Here is a 15,373-nt window from a genome sequence, read left to right as displayed (position 1 = left end):
AAGTAGGACAACTGGACCAAAATGGCCACCGTAGCTGGTGGTCAGATGATCTAAATAGTTGGAATGAAGGAGCAGATGAGCTGCGGACAAATGTCAAGCAACAATTGACGAGTTATTAAAATGGGAAAAAGGGTCTGACTGTTATTTGTAAGAACATTTATTTTAACACAGCTGAAAATGTGTCTTACATGCTTTTCTGTGTCAGGCGCTGCTGTGATGTCATTTTAAAGCTTGTCCTCTCAAAACAATGCCATAACGCCACAACGATGAAACACAGCAAGCCATTGAAATGTGTTCGGACAAACAAGTTTTAACTTGATACACACTGCTTCTCACTCTTTCCGGACAATCGATATGTCATAAACACTTACCTGCACCGGGCCAAAAAAGGAAGTAAAATATGTTGGGCCAGACGTTGATGCAGACTATTGGTCATCAAAATATAAAGTTTGAAAGAACTATCCTGACAACAACTGCAAAGGGCAGAACTTCCATAATTTCTGTCTCTAGTTGCTTTTCTCCGCCCTCGTAATACTTGACCAATTAGTGAAGAGATTTCTATTCACATAGTTTTGTTTACTACCTTTGGTTCGAATAAGAAAAGGCTGCTTGATAGCAGTCTGAATACAGACCAAACACAAGGTTCAGAGCTCAATCCAGACCAAATTAACCCTTGTGCTATCCTAGGCACTTGAACGTTGGGAGTTGGGTCATTTAGACCCACTAGACAGTGCTCTGAACCTTTTTTCTTCAATGAATTGTGAACCTCACTGCTGTCCATGGATTATATGAAATCTTTCCACCTTTATCCACCTTTGTCATGCTAGGGAGAACACATCAATGTAAGGGTGGGGTCATCTAAGATAGCACGAGGGTTAAAAGAACAAATAATGCTACCGGACTTAGACGCATTTTGCTCATGCAACCTGGTACGGATTGGATACCTGCACCTGCCTTTTTTTGCAACTGTGATTAAATTTGTCAAAGAATGGAGAAATGCATACAATGGATGAAATGCCCCCCCCCACCCCCCAGGGTGGCGTGCCTCACGGTTTGAGAACATACAAAGTCAGTGATCTTTATTTTATTTATTTATACTTTGTATAAAGGATCATTCACTTTGTACACGTCTTCCCTGCGAGGATTCTTTCTCAAATATTTCCCAGACAACCATGTTAAATATGAGACTTTAACGCAGCAGCACCTGCTGATTAGAGCTCTGCCCAGGAGGATCAATTTATTGAAATCACGTCAGACTCCACTCTGAGGATGAGGTTTACAGCACAGACACTGCCTAATTTTGGCTGGGTGTCTATCCTAGGCACTTGAACATTGGGAGTTGGGTCATCTAGACCCACTAGACAGTGCGCTGAACCTTTTTTCTTCAATTATTTGTGATCTTCACTGGTGTCCATGGATTACATGAAATCTTTCCACCTTTTTCCACCTTTGTCATGGTAGGGAGAACACATCAATGCAAGGGTGGGGTCATCTAAGACAGCACAAGGGTTAAGCAGACTGGGTCCGGAACCAAACAGCTTTTCCAGTCTGAATGTACCCTTAATGACTGTTTCAGTGAGTGCAGCTGGTCTGGAAGTGCATCACAGACAGCAAAAACAACTGCGCTGTTTCATGTTCATGGCATCACGTTGTCTTGGTGACCTTAGAACAAGTCCATTTATGTTCAGCATAATTTAACACACGGCCTTTAGATATGGCCAAACCTGACAGCAGGAATCATCTGAAGTTTGATCTCAAGTTCTTCTCAAGGTGAGCGTGTGAGCCTGTGCAGGAATGCATGCTTGCAAGTGTGAGCGTGTGCTGCTGGAGGCCTGTCCATGAATCTAGACAACAAAGAGTCAAGTCTTTTTTTTTCTTTTAAGAAACTGTGAAAAACTGTGAGCCAAAATGAACCCAAAGACAATAGATAGATAGACTCAACGTCCCAGTTAGTAGTAGTTCTGCTTTAGCTTGCCCACTTCTGCACCCTCTGGTCAATTAAAGAGCACCCATATAAAGGGAAGTGGTTAAAGACATGTATGCAGACCCTGTTTACTTCCCCCGCAAATGTCCAAGAAATATTTTAGTCCCTGTCAATTTCGGATGAATTAGGTTTTTTTCTTACCTTCTTTTACTGCGCGCTTTTCATTTGTGTGCAAGCTTTCCTGCCAACGGATCTATTTATTATTAATGCAAGGACTTATCTTTTAAGCTTTAAAACATCTGGCCTCATTTAAAGTAAACTGAAATAACTATAACGGCGGGGAAATAATCTACCGGTTGGTTTAACCCTTGTGCTATCTTAGATGACCCCACCCTTACATTGACGTGTTCTCCCTACCATGACAAAGGTGGAAAAAGGTGGAAAGATTTCATGTAATCCATGGACACCAATGAAGATCAAATCATTAAAGAAAAAAGGTTCAGAGCACTGTCTAGTGGGTCTAGATGACCCAACTCCCAATGGTACAGTGCCTAGGATAGCACAAGGGTTAATGTCTCTCTTTTGTGTTGCTTCCTAAGACCATCTTAAATGAAAACTGGTAACTAAACTCAAATGAGTTAAAAAAAATCAATGTTAAATATATATAAAATATAGCAAACATAGCAATAAAACATAGCAGAGATAATCCTTCTTGTCCTATTCAGCCAAATTGTGTAACTTCTTTTAAATGAATGCATTTTTGTGAAAGGCTGGACCCTGTGGTGTACAAAAAATGTTCACATCTTCTGCAATGCAATCATGTAGCTGCAATTAATGTTGTGTTAGTCTACTTTCATGATTGTCTTTCCTTCAGTTGAAAATCATGTCAGCGTCCTGCTGCCTCATTTACTCCTTCTTTTCATCTGGTAGTCCCATCAGTGCTCTTCACTGCCAGTTTGTATCAGCTCAAGACAGGTATGGTTTTCTAATGTTGTCCTAATGAATGCTGAAGGGTTTACGGTTTCTGTCAGCTCAGATGCCATCTCTACAATGACGCCTCAAAGCAGCACCGATGCCTCTGCTGTCACAAATCAGCTCACACAACCTCATCCATCAGACGGATGTTCACTGTTACCAGCCATCTGCTTGTCATGCAGCAACGAGATATAAAGGTGACAGCTCAGATACTTAGCACATCAGATTTTGTAAATAGAAAGGTCTCAGAATATTCCTTGTGTTTAAGTACCAACAGCTGTCAAACAGCTAGGTGTTTAAAATATGTTATCTAAATGTGTCTCATCCCCTGGTGTAGTGGTGAGCTGCAGACACAGCCACACTCAGAAACCATTCATCGCCAGTTCGTTGCCCTCTGTGGTGCAGTACTCTGTCTCATGATGTCACGTGATCATAATCTGAATCTAGATCCGCTCTCGTTCGTGTATTCACTTCTGCCTCCTTGTCTACAGGATCTATCTCTACAAGTGCCAACCTGGGTCCACCCTTCTACCTTCTGTCCGGTAATTTCTGAGCTCCTGCCCTCCAGTCAAGCCACAACTCCACGACTCAGCTTCACGCCAAAACGCCACGCTTCGTCTGGAACGCTACTCACCGATTGGTCCACATTCCATCTCCTCCATGTCAGCCATCGCATCCCAAGTTCCTATGATACTCCTGGACAATAAATCTTTTATATATCCAAGACTCGCGTGATCTTTCCAGGTTCCAGCATCTGGGTCTGTTTTCGCTCCCCGCTATCATGACATGCTAACTACTATAAGAGCAAAAACAACAAGCAGATCTTAAAACAACGGGTTTCCCCGATCAGAGAGCCTTTCAAACAGCTTTACTATACAGATATAAACGCCTAGAAATTGAGATGAACCAAGACTCCACCTCAAGACGTTGTCATCTGGATAAAAGGAATCTGTCACCGACTTCAGTACAGACATTAATCAGAAACATTGCATGTAATACTTTTAATTTTCTTTTTTTTCACTGATAGCAAATTTGGATTTATTTTTTTCATATCCAAATACCAAAACCTGCACTCAAGTTTCAAAATGATTGATTTCACTAAAAAAACACAAAATAAAATAGCTAAATGAACATAGTGATAGTCCTCAAAAATGAAGTGGATAAAAGAAAAATCCTGATCTCACTATATTTAAGTCATAGAATTTTAAATATTAAACATATTGTTATTCATATATACACAACAAATAAGAACAAATGGGCTAATTGTCCCATTAGGCCTCTCATTTTCTAATTTATACGTTTCCAAGATTTTCTGTTTGTTTTGGTTTTTTGTGTTAAAATTTTACTGCTTTTGATATTGTGCTCACTGTTATTTCACAACCTCACCCCAAAGACAGAAATGCACAAATGACTTAGGTAAGAGTGAACAAGTAAAAGCCTATTTTTTGATTTTCAAATTATACCTTTTAAAATCAAACAAATAAATGTTTGTAAAGAAATTAAATTAAAACAGGAATAAAGACCTCTTAAAATATTATTGGTAACAAAGAACCCCCGTCAGATATGTGGATTAAATTATTAAAACTTAATGGAAGTAATGAGACAAGTGTAGCTCGATGTTGCTCAGACACAGTCACGAATTTTTATCACAATCTACTCGAGTAAAAGGCAGTGCAGTGGAACTGATCTGAAAGATTTTTACAATAGTTTCAAGTTGCCCAACATAAGTCAAGGTGACATTTGCCTTTTTATTAAGTTAAAAAGTCAAATGTTTACATAAATCCTTCAGTGCATTAGATAGCTTTCACAGTGCAAAAAGTCATGTAAGAAAAAGAAATTACAGAAGAAATTCTGATAGTAAATTGAAAAGGTTTTAAAAAACAAGTTGCTTGGCTTGGGGATGGATAAGTGTCTCTGAGCTTTTCTTCATATGTACGACGTAGTCACATCATTCCAAAGCTCCAAGATTAATCCTATAATAAATGTAGGAAGTACTGACAATAAAACAAAACTCCAGGCTTGACTCAGTCAGCCCAATGCAGTCTGACGAATGGAAAAATATTTGAGCAAGATTTTGTTGGAAAGACTTCCAAAATTAGCTGGTTTCATGGTGTTTGTACAAAGCAGAATGTATCTGTCTCTAGACACTAAAACCAATTTTAGTTTGAATTAAAAAGTAGACATAGGAAAAACAAGATGCTTTTAATCAAATCTTTAAAAAAATGAATAAAAAAGAATAGACTTTTCAGAATCCCCTCAAAAATTCCAGACAGAACGGAGTACGAGATCTGAAGACGGATGGATCCACAACCACAGGAGGGTGTGAGGAAGCATGAGTCAGCTTCAATAAAAACAACCCAATATTAAAAAGGTCTTTAGCTGTCATTGCTGATCAGAATAACCGTCCGGTGTGTTTATAGATGGAAACCCGGACTGGTGCAGGGCCAGCTTTAAAACTGCATACTCCATATGGGAGGAAAGCTTTGGGATGTCAGCAACCAAGCAAATATTGCAGAGCTGTGAACATGGGGCTGTTCAGCGCTTAACTCTGTTATTGAAATGGAACAGGTTTTTTTTGTAGTTTATTGATTTGTCTAAATGTTAAACTTCTGGGTACCTGGTTTATGAAAAGTCCTGTCACACATATTGCACATAGTGCACGGATGAGAATTGGTCATTTGTGAATATACACGGAAAAAGTACGAAAAATTGTGGTCTTTATGTGGCATTTTATCACAAATGAATCACGTTAAAACCCCAGCAGTACAAATAAGCCATGCAAAGAACATGTAAATCAACATAAAACACGATCTGTGCATAATTATTAAGGCGTTTATGTGAAATTCATTAGTGATTTGTGCATCAATTACATATTTTTAACATTTTTGCACCGCATACACAACATCAAAGTTATACATCGCAGTGGCAGACCGTGCATTACACACCTGAGCCTTCAGTAGTGCTACGTCTGAATCGCTCAACCCCTGATTGACCATTTTACGATGCAGAAACAAGCTTTGCATTGCATATTGAAAATTCCTGCAGCCACAGTAAATGCCTCTGAGTAAACTGAAAAAACAAAACAGTAAACAAATCTCGCTATGTAGTCAGCAAAAAACATTGAAAATGACCACCTAAATTTGGAATATTATTTATTATTACATTTATCATTTCACTCATCAAAAAATCGGATTATTTAAAGACAAAATCCATCCTCCTCTCTTTCGTCCAAAAACAGTTCCATCACCCTGTCATGTAGATCATCGTCTTCAGTTCCATCAAGAAGTCCTTTGTCCAGCTGTGTTTCTGCGTAGGTTTTAATTAGTCTTAGACCCAAAAATGTCTGCTCGACAGATGCAAATCTTTGAAAAAATAGGGGACTGTTAGCGAGGAACACCCGCCCCCCCTTCCCGTTACTGAGGGCTATGAGCAGAGACCTCTTTACAAACACGGTCGTTTTCAAACAGCCTTCTTTCATGTGCGCCTGATAGGCTCCAGCAACCCAGTAACTCTGAAAGGGATTAAGCAGGTTTTGATAGTAAATGGATGGATGGATGGATGGATGGATGGATGGATGGATGGATGGATGGATGGATGGATGCTTCACCACAGTTATATTGGTTGAACTACAAAGTCAGTAGTGGCTTCAACTGGTGGTAATGGTTTCTCTCTAATTGCCTTCACCATGAGTTAGTGCAAATTCCACTCCTCATTAGAAAGGAGACTGCTTGTTTCTACCATTACCTGAACCCTGACAAATCCAGCAGTCATTCTATGCATTACACCATCATGTACCATAAGACCTCCACAGCTGCTTAAACCTTCTTCTTCATGATGTCAGAGATCTGAGGCCTTGTAAAAGTATGTGGAGTGACTCATCTGCCTATGGGATATTTTCCGATGCATTACTGAAAGGGAGAAAATAGAAAAAATATAAAAATAAATCAAAATATGATCAGAGTGGGACTTTAAATAAGATATTATAATCACCTACTGAAATCTGAACTTCAGAATCAAAACCAACATCGGCAGTAAAAACATCTGGACTTGCAGGGACCTCTATATCAAACGACAACCTTTTATTTCAAATCTTTCAATTAACATTTGTACCACTAAATTAAAACTGCATAAACTGAAAACAAGATATATTTAAAACTGTGACTTTTGCTGTTAATGAATTTGCATAAATATTACTAATTAAAAGTAGTTCACTTTTTAAATAAGTTCTACGTTTCTTGACTTAAATTAAACATTATTATTTGTACACGTTTTTGTGTGTGAGTGCGCGTGCGCGTGCGCGAAAGTTATCAAAACATGATGGTCAGCTTTCCCACAGGACTTTGCGGTATCAACCCGGAAGTCTCCTAGGTAAATGTCTCTTCCTGAACACCAGTGTTTCACCTTTACTCTGAAGTTTAACCGTGAACTTTTGGTAAACTTTGGGGCATACATCTGCACGGACAGTACCTGAAACGAAGGTAGACCAACTAGACATTTTTATAAAATACGTCACCATTTCTGCTTCGATGATTTTGCCGGCAAGAGTAGCATGACATAAGTGAAAGCAGCACATGCGCACAAGGGATACTACGCGTGTAAAATTAATATTCTTTAAACCATAATAATAATAATAAAGTTTTAAATTGACATTACCTGCCTTATTCTCACTTTAACGAAGCTGACCTCCTATTGCTTAAGCTGAAAGCAACGTAGAAATCTTCTGCTATGTATATATACAGATGTAACTATTTATAGAAATGTTTTGGGAGAATGTTTAGGAAAGCAGAGGGAAGATGACATAAAGGCAGAACCATAAACAAACTAAATCTGGTAATATGGAAGATTGAAGAGATGCACACAGTGAGCAAAGCCCAGTCACTGTGTCAGTGAGCATTGCAGACAGCTTAAGCTTTAATAATAATAATAATTATTATTAAGATTTCTCAAAATATGATTGGAAGAGCAGCCCTCAATTAAAGTCAGTTTGGCGAAGAGAAATTAACATTTGGGCCAAACAAAGATGATCTATAGAAGACCAAATAAAAGAAATACCAACACTGGTTTACTTATATCCTGTTTTATTGCCTTATGCTCTTACTGCTCAAACAATAAAATGTGGGGCAGTGTGTTAAGATAAAATTAGTTTTACCAAAAAATAATTAGTAATCCCGTAGACATCTTTGTTACAGTGAAAAAAAAAAAGTTGCTGTCTTGCATTACTTAAACTTCAATCATCGTTTAATTTATTGTTGAGCGTTCCCAGTGGTCTTTTAATTACGATTTTGCTGTTTGTTAGACAAAATCAAATGACCTGTGTCGTTTTTCTAGGACAAAGTTTCTGCAGAGCGGCAGGAGTTAATTAGAAATTCACCTCTGTTCTGGGCCAGATTCCAGCTCAGACGAGGAAAACAAAGACGTTGATGGATCTGTTTGTCTGCAGACTAGAGCTGAGCAGCGAGTTTGTGGCCCGCCCAGCGCATTTTCTGTCACAAATACAATCATTTTAAAACAACGCTTTTATCATCTGCTGCTGATTCACAATGATTTAAAAAAAATACTCAAATGCAATTTTAAGCTGAATTTTTCCTCTATAAATGTCTTCCATCATGATTAAAATGCCACAAAAACATAAAAAAACATTTTTTATTGGAATGGGTCTTTAAGTAATGAGTCACTCTCCACACTGGCTCCATCAGACCACATTGAGACTCATCATCCGGTCAGTTGATGAGCTGAATTTAGAACATCAGATGAGTCAAAGGTGCAGTGTGGAGAAGCACCAGCTGATGGAAAGCTTCACCTGTCTGTGCCAGTCATGTGTGTGGCTTTTGTCATGAAATGTGGACATGCCTCCAGTCCTCAGATGCAGGCGGGTGGCCCCCTCAGCCGCTTCCCCCTCCAACAACTGAACACAGCTGCAAGTGGAAGTGAGAGCTGGCCTCGACCACAGAAACACGAAGTGAGCACCGTGAGTGTCTGTGATTGGTCTGATGAAGTCATGAGACAAAAGGCCCTTTCTCCACATTATGTGTTGGCTGCTGCTGATGTGTTGTCACTTGTCTCTGCGGCTGTGGACAAAGTGAGGTACGTTTTGTGGCCTTTCTTACATGGCATGCTTGGATAAACAATTCCTGTTTTGAGCTTTTCGTCTATTGAAATGATAAAGTTTCTGGTAAAAATGTACACATTTTGTTGATAGTTGGTTAATAACATCACCTCCTTTTTCTATACATGATAGCTTCAAAGGAAAAGCAGGTGGATCCTTCTCTGTCGAAGATGCAAATAACCTCCAAGTCCAGTGACGGTTTCATTTCTCGTCGCTCTGTGTCTCTAGTCTGATTGATTTCTCTTTCTGGGTTAGCTTTCAGATCCGTCCAGCATGAATTCCATGATGATATTCTACCTGCTCTACTTCCTGTGCCTGTGCTTGAGTGTTGCCTGTGTCATCTGTTTGTGCGTGTGGAACAGCCTGTGGCGCGGCGGTTTTGCCTGGGATGGCTCACAGCTGGAGTTTAACTGGCACCCCGTCCTAATGGTTACCGGCCTGGTGGTGCTCTATGGCAATGGTGAGGACATTTAAAGAGCTTCATTCCAATATTTTGACCCGTATTCCTCTTTCTGGCAGGTGAAAAGGGATAATCATCACAATCTATAAGTTCGGTAGAAGTTTCTTTTTTATCCCTCCTAATTTTAAGATTTAATACACTTTCTGAAATTATTAGAGAGGAACTCTTATCATCATTTGAACTATTTTCAAAGCTTTCCCTGAGGTCTTCTTTAATTATGATTATGACATTTTTAGCCAAAAAAAAAAAAAACTGTCTTTTGTGGGCGGGTCTGTTGGCGTAGAGTAAGCTGTCCCCCACTTCCCATTTGTTTACCTGACCTCCTGCTAGCTTAAAGCCCCTCCCACCACCAACCCAGGGCTCCACACTAACTTTTTTCACTAGGAGCACAGTGGCCCCCAACTGAAAATTTTAGGGGCACAACCAGAAAATTTAGGGGCGCATACCGTAAATCAACATGCTAACCAAATCTACTAATTTCCACTGTATTACTAATAAATACTTTAATAATAGATGCAGAAATTACAATGTGCTGTTTCAAATTCAGTGTCACATTTTATTCTGCACTTTTGAAGATGCAACAACAGGTAAACTGACATCACCATCGCTGTCATGACAGTACAAATAAGTAAAGAAAACGGATGGAAATTTATCTTTGTGACACCAAATAGGTGCAGCCAAAATGCACAATAAGCGTGTTTAAGATCACCCAGGTGAACTCAACGCTGCGCAGATCACCTGGTGTGTTACATATATTTTTGTTTTTGCTCCAACATCAACTGTCAATCATCACAAAAATATCAGAGAAAGGGGTGGGAGCAAGGAGCAAACCTACCTGGACACAGCTGAAAATTTAGTACTGAACTGACTGAAAGCTGCCCTACAGACTACAAAACAATGCATTATGGGACATGTGTCCTGATGGGTTTTGTAGTGGAGTGATTAATTAAAATACCAATTCATTAAAAAAGGCCACATACATTACAAAACATTAAAATAATCATAAAATATATAATAACACAGATCACAATAAGAGGGAGAGGAATATTAAAACTAAATTGAATGTTAAGGACAACTCCAATTTCCTGTTCTACTTTAGTGTCGCTGTGGATTCGCCTTCATCTCCCCCCCCCTTTCTGGTGTCCCCAACGATACAGGCGAGGTGCCGGTTCATCTCAAACACGTCTATCGTTGCATTTTCCCCACGTATTTTCAGTGTGTCTAAGGCTAATCTTGTTGTTGCTCGCACGTGTTTAAAGTTCAAGCCCGTTAGCTGTCACGCATGTAGGTGTGGGACATTTATTCTCCTCAGCTGACCCGACTCCCGCAGGAGCGGCGTGCTGCCGTAACGGCCGTGCATAACCGTTTGATGCGCCGCCGTAACCAAAACCTAAACCTTCCTCTGGTTCTGTGCGGCCCAGAGAAAAGTTCAGCACGTACTGCATGTATGTAGAAAATTACGAGCGTTCTAAAGGAAAGTAAGGAACTCCTTAATGTGGTCCGGGGAGGGAGCTGTCAGGTGTCCTGCTTTCAAGCCCTGTCATTGTCACGCCCCCAAGAGTCATTTACCCCACTGTGATTGGTTGGTCAGCTTCGCGCACGACAATGAAAAAGTGTCATTCATACAAACTGGCAGGCTGCTTTAATATTAAACTTTCATTATAAGGCGGGGGCCGCAAAATATCATCGTGGGGGCCGCAAATAGCCCGCGGGCCGCGAGTTTGAGACCCCTGCTGTACGCTCTGGCACTGGTACACTAGCCGCAGGTCGGAAGAACGAATCAATAGTTCGCTTACCCATAGCTCAGACGCACATATCAGGTTGTGATATTTGTCTCCGTTTCCTTCCCACAGATGTTTACGCGCACTCAATTATCTCTAGGCCCCTCCCCCTACACGCATTTTAGCCACTCACAGTGGCTTTCCCTTTCTTCTCACACGCAGTGGCCGCCTCACACACAGGCATCACGCGAGAGTGTACGTGCTCGCGTTTCATGAGTATGTGCGCGAGTGTGTGTGTCTGCCTGCGTGCGTGTGCGCTCGTGTCTTATTGATTATTTCATAGATCATTGATGTGCCCCTTCCACGTTTAATGTATAAAAAAATACGAAGGGTGGGGGAGGCAAATGTACTGGTAGCACATGTGCGACTGGATGTTAAATTCAATTTTGCAAAGTTTGGTCGCAAAATGCGCAGTCTGGAGCCCTGCAACCTTATTTTTGTCGTGCAGCAAAAATGGCGTTCAATATTGGAGCTTTCCAGCTGTACAGTTCTGAGCCAGAGACCAGTTCAGACGAGGAAAACAAAGACGTTCATGGATCTTTGTCTGCAAGTGGATGCATCAGAATGGAGCAGCGTGTTTTTTTTTACGTCAGATATACAATCATTTTCCAACAAAATTTTTATTCTGATCTGATTCACAGTGATTAGAAAAAAGAAATATCTAAAAGAAATGTCGGTTTTAGCATAAATTTCTTTATATAAGTCCCCCAATCATAAGAGAAATCCCCAAGAACATGTTAAAAATACCATGTTCTCAGTGTGTCTTTAAGGAATCATTTGCATGTATAGAAACTTTTTTTTTTGTCTTTACACCTCAATCCAGAGCAGCTGTATTTGAGATTTGAAATTCGTCACTTTAGACACTTTTCATAGAAGGAAATGCAGAAGAAAAAGGGGAAGAAGAGCAACTGATCTACATAAACATTTACAACACTTTCTACTGTCTTTCTGATAATAAAAGGCAGGACTGTTGGCTGCTAACATTTACATTTAGAAGTAATTTGCTCAAGTTAAAGGGAAAACACAAGTAATAGCAGATTATTTTAGGCTTACTGCTTTTAATTATTGAGAGTCAGTCCAAACCAGCTGCCCGAATGCCGGCATGACGAGCAAAAGAGCTCTGTGACTGAGCTATGTCCGGAGAATCCCTGCGGTATGGCGAAGCACAAAGCTTGGGCATCCTAAATCTTATGAGATTTTTCTTATATCCATTGAGACAACAATAAATTTATCATTCTTATTTGTCTTTTTCCTTTCTTGAATGAATGTGGGTCACAGAGACAGAAGTTAACGCTGAAAGCGGCTTTTGCAGCCGGATGGAGAGTATATCCGTGTTTATGAATGACTTATGACATGAATAATTATTTCGTTCGCACAACTCAATTATTTTGTGGGAACGAGATATTTTTTATGTTCCCCATGTCGGGACACACGAGACTACTCTATTTGAACCTTCAACCTCTCATTGCATTTTGGTATTATTGTCATTTCTATTATTTGTTGTTGGCAAAGCTACAACTTGCTGAGGGACTACGGTTCAAATAAATTAAAAATAGTTTTATTAGTTTAAATTTGAAATTAAGTTAAAGTTACATGAAAAAAAACAAGAAACTTAGAGTTATTATTATTAGCTTATTATCAGCTCCAACATTGCTCGCCATTTCTGTTGCTCCAGTAATGTAACTTTAGGTTGTGAGGAACTGTAAAGTAGCGGCAGAGAGGGTAAACGGATGGGGGACGGGAAGTGGGGACAGTCGTGCTTCAAGCGAATGGTCCCGCCCACAACTCAGAGGTACATTTCCAATGAGCTCCTGCCGCTCTGTAGAAACTATGTCCTAGAAAACGACACAGTTTTTGTGATTTGATCTAAGAACCGCAAAATCCTGATTTTAAAAAACCACTGGGAACGATTTGAAAAGAGATCAAAAGATGATGGGAGTGGGACACACTTCTGTTGCTCCCACAGGCGCCGTGTTGTACCGCATACCTTTGACCTGGGGTTATGACAAACTCCCCTGGAAGCTCCTCCATGCTGCGCTGATGCTCCTCTCTCTCATCCTGTCCGTTGTGGGACTCTGCGCTGTGTTTAACTACCACAACGCCAAGAACATTCCCAACCTTTATTCTTTGCACAGCTGGATTGGAATTGCAGCCGCGGCTCTTTTTGCCATACAGGTAAAACGGGAACTAGAATTTTTATTAATGTTTTTTATGAGAGCCAAGTTCACAATTGGTAATTTTTTCCCTTTCACTCCTCTGTGCAGTGGGTAGCTGGTTTTGCTGGATTTCTCCTGCCTTGGACTCCTTTATCAATGCGCAAGCTCCTCAAACCCGTCCATGTGTGGTTGGGAGGAAGCATCCTGATACTCAGCATCGCCGCCAGCATCTCTGGCATCAACGAGAAACTCTTCTTTGCTCTGTGAGTCGCCTCTGTTTTAATGTAGTTACAAATGTAAACATTTGTAATGGTTTTTTTTTCTTCCTGTTTTTTGTAGAAAAGGACAAACCAACGAGACTCAGCCATACTCCAGCCTACCTCCTGAAGCTCTGGTGGGAAACTCTTTAGGGGTTTTGATCGTAGTTTTCGGTTTGATTGTTCTGAGGATTTTGTCCACCAGCGAATGGCAGAGACCTGACTCCAGCCCTGAGGACCGGACGTATGCGGTGAGAGCATCCCTGAAACAAAAAGAGGATCTGATGGGTCAAAGGTGTAACCAGAAATGCTGTGTATTTTCTCTCTTCCAGCCTATACTACGTGAAGAAAGTGATTGATTGCATCGCTGCTCGCCAAAATTTGACCAGCAAGGATTCCGCTCGCCATTCTAGTCCTATAAGCAGCAGATTACCTCGTGTAGCAAAGTCTATGAGTGACATTCTAATATAATTTTGAAAATATATTTAAAATGACTTGAACAATGAATAAAAATGCCTTTTTTTCTTTCTTTTTACAAATTATGATTTTTTTTGCTGATGTTATGATGATATCAGAGTATACAAATAATTCAGACCAACCATGTCTTACTACAATGTGATAATCAACATTCAAACTATTTATAGATACACAGATGACATTGCTCCAAAATCTAGTCAAGGTTTGCAGAAGTAGCATGTATATTTACTCTGAATCAGGAACTACTCTAAACGGAAGACCTCAACGTTTTGTGCATTGTCATTATGAGAGGTTATAATTTTTGTGTTACCACTTTGGTCAACTAATGTTATCTCAAAACTTTGTGGTTAGTTTCTAACTTTGACCAGATTGTGGTTTGCAGCAAAAACACTGAATAATAACCAAAGCCAGGTCAGAAATAAAAAATAAAATAAAATAAAATAGATGATCAGCATTTCTTCTGGCCGATGCTGCAGAGCTAAACTCAGGTGTAGATTTTTTTTACTAGATCTGCAAACAATGTAAAACATGTTTGTGTTTAAATATCATCATGTTTTATGATCTTTTTCTATTCAGTCTACATCTATATATACATTTAAACCATGTATATGAGGGGCACTGCACTTTTTTCTTTTTGTTATGAAAAGAAATATCTCTTCATCCATTTCTTGTGCCTGCCTCATCTTCAAAAGTTTTTCCAACATGCTAAATTCTGATTAGAGAAGACATACTTTGAAGTGGAAACCGTCTTTTCTTGACATGTGGACAAATTCTGTGATTGTTTTTCTCCCTTTCTGCTGTGATGCTGTAATATAAACTGAAAAAGAAATTTAAATGCAAATGAGGAGGCAAAACAGAATTGGTGAGATAATGTTGGTGTCCTCATAAACACCCAACTGCTACATAACCACGAGCTGCAAACTAACACATCCAAAAGTGGAACAACTCTTTTATTTTATTTATTTTTTTTTTTTTTCCAACTTGTCCTGTCCAACAGCTAGGCAGACAGATGAGAGCTGAGGGCCTCTTGGGTTGGACATATTTTACTTTAACAAGAGGGGTTATTAATCTTCAGACAAACCAAAGGTATGTCTGAATAAACCCCTTTTGTAATTGAGGCCAAACTTTATTAATTTCAAACATGTCTGAAAATCTTTGGTGTTGGACCGGACGGAAAAGGAAAGAGGGGAAGAAGAAAGAGGGACGTTAGAGAGAGGGGGGGTAGGGGGTGATAATA

General features: G+C 39.8%; 1 protein-coding gene across 6 annotated transcripts; it reads left to right on the top strand.

Annotated features, from left to right (window-relative positions):
* Positions 1-7,221: 7,221 nt before the first annotated feature.
* Positions 7,222-14,995, top strand: LOC101164900 (cytochrome b ascorbate-dependent protein 3). Of its 6 annotated transcripts, none has more exons than XM_011479583.3 (7): positions 7,222-7,267; positions 8,756-8,867; positions 9,261-9,465; positions 13,213-13,421; positions 13,511-13,665; positions 13,742-13,910; positions 13,992-14,995. In XM_011479583.3, the coding sequence occupies exons 2-7, from the start codon at positions 8,763-8,765 to the stop codon at positions 14,016-14,018; spliced, it is 870 nt and encodes a 289-aa protein (XP_011477885.1). In that variant the 5' UTR covers positions 7,222-7,267; positions 8,756-8,762; the 3' UTR covers positions 14,019-14,995. The 6 variants fall into 6 exon arrangements, with proteins under 6 accessions (XP_011477885.1, XP_004072829.1, XP_011477888.1 ...); XM_004072781.4 differs by having other exon boundaries at positions 7,232-7,377; XM_011479586.2 differs by having other exon boundaries at positions 7,242-7,267; positions 8,756-8,983.
* Positions 14,996-15,373: the final 378 nt, after the last annotated feature.

This window comes from Oryzias latipes, chromosome 9 (assembly GCF_002234675.1).
Source record: "Oryzias latipes chromosome 9, ASM223467v1".
Classification (NCBI taxonomy): domain Eukaryota; kingdom Metazoa; phylum Chordata; class Actinopteri; order Beloniformes; family Adrianichthyidae; genus Oryzias; species Oryzias latipes.
This window is presented reverse-complemented; position numbering and strand designations above follow the sequence as displayed.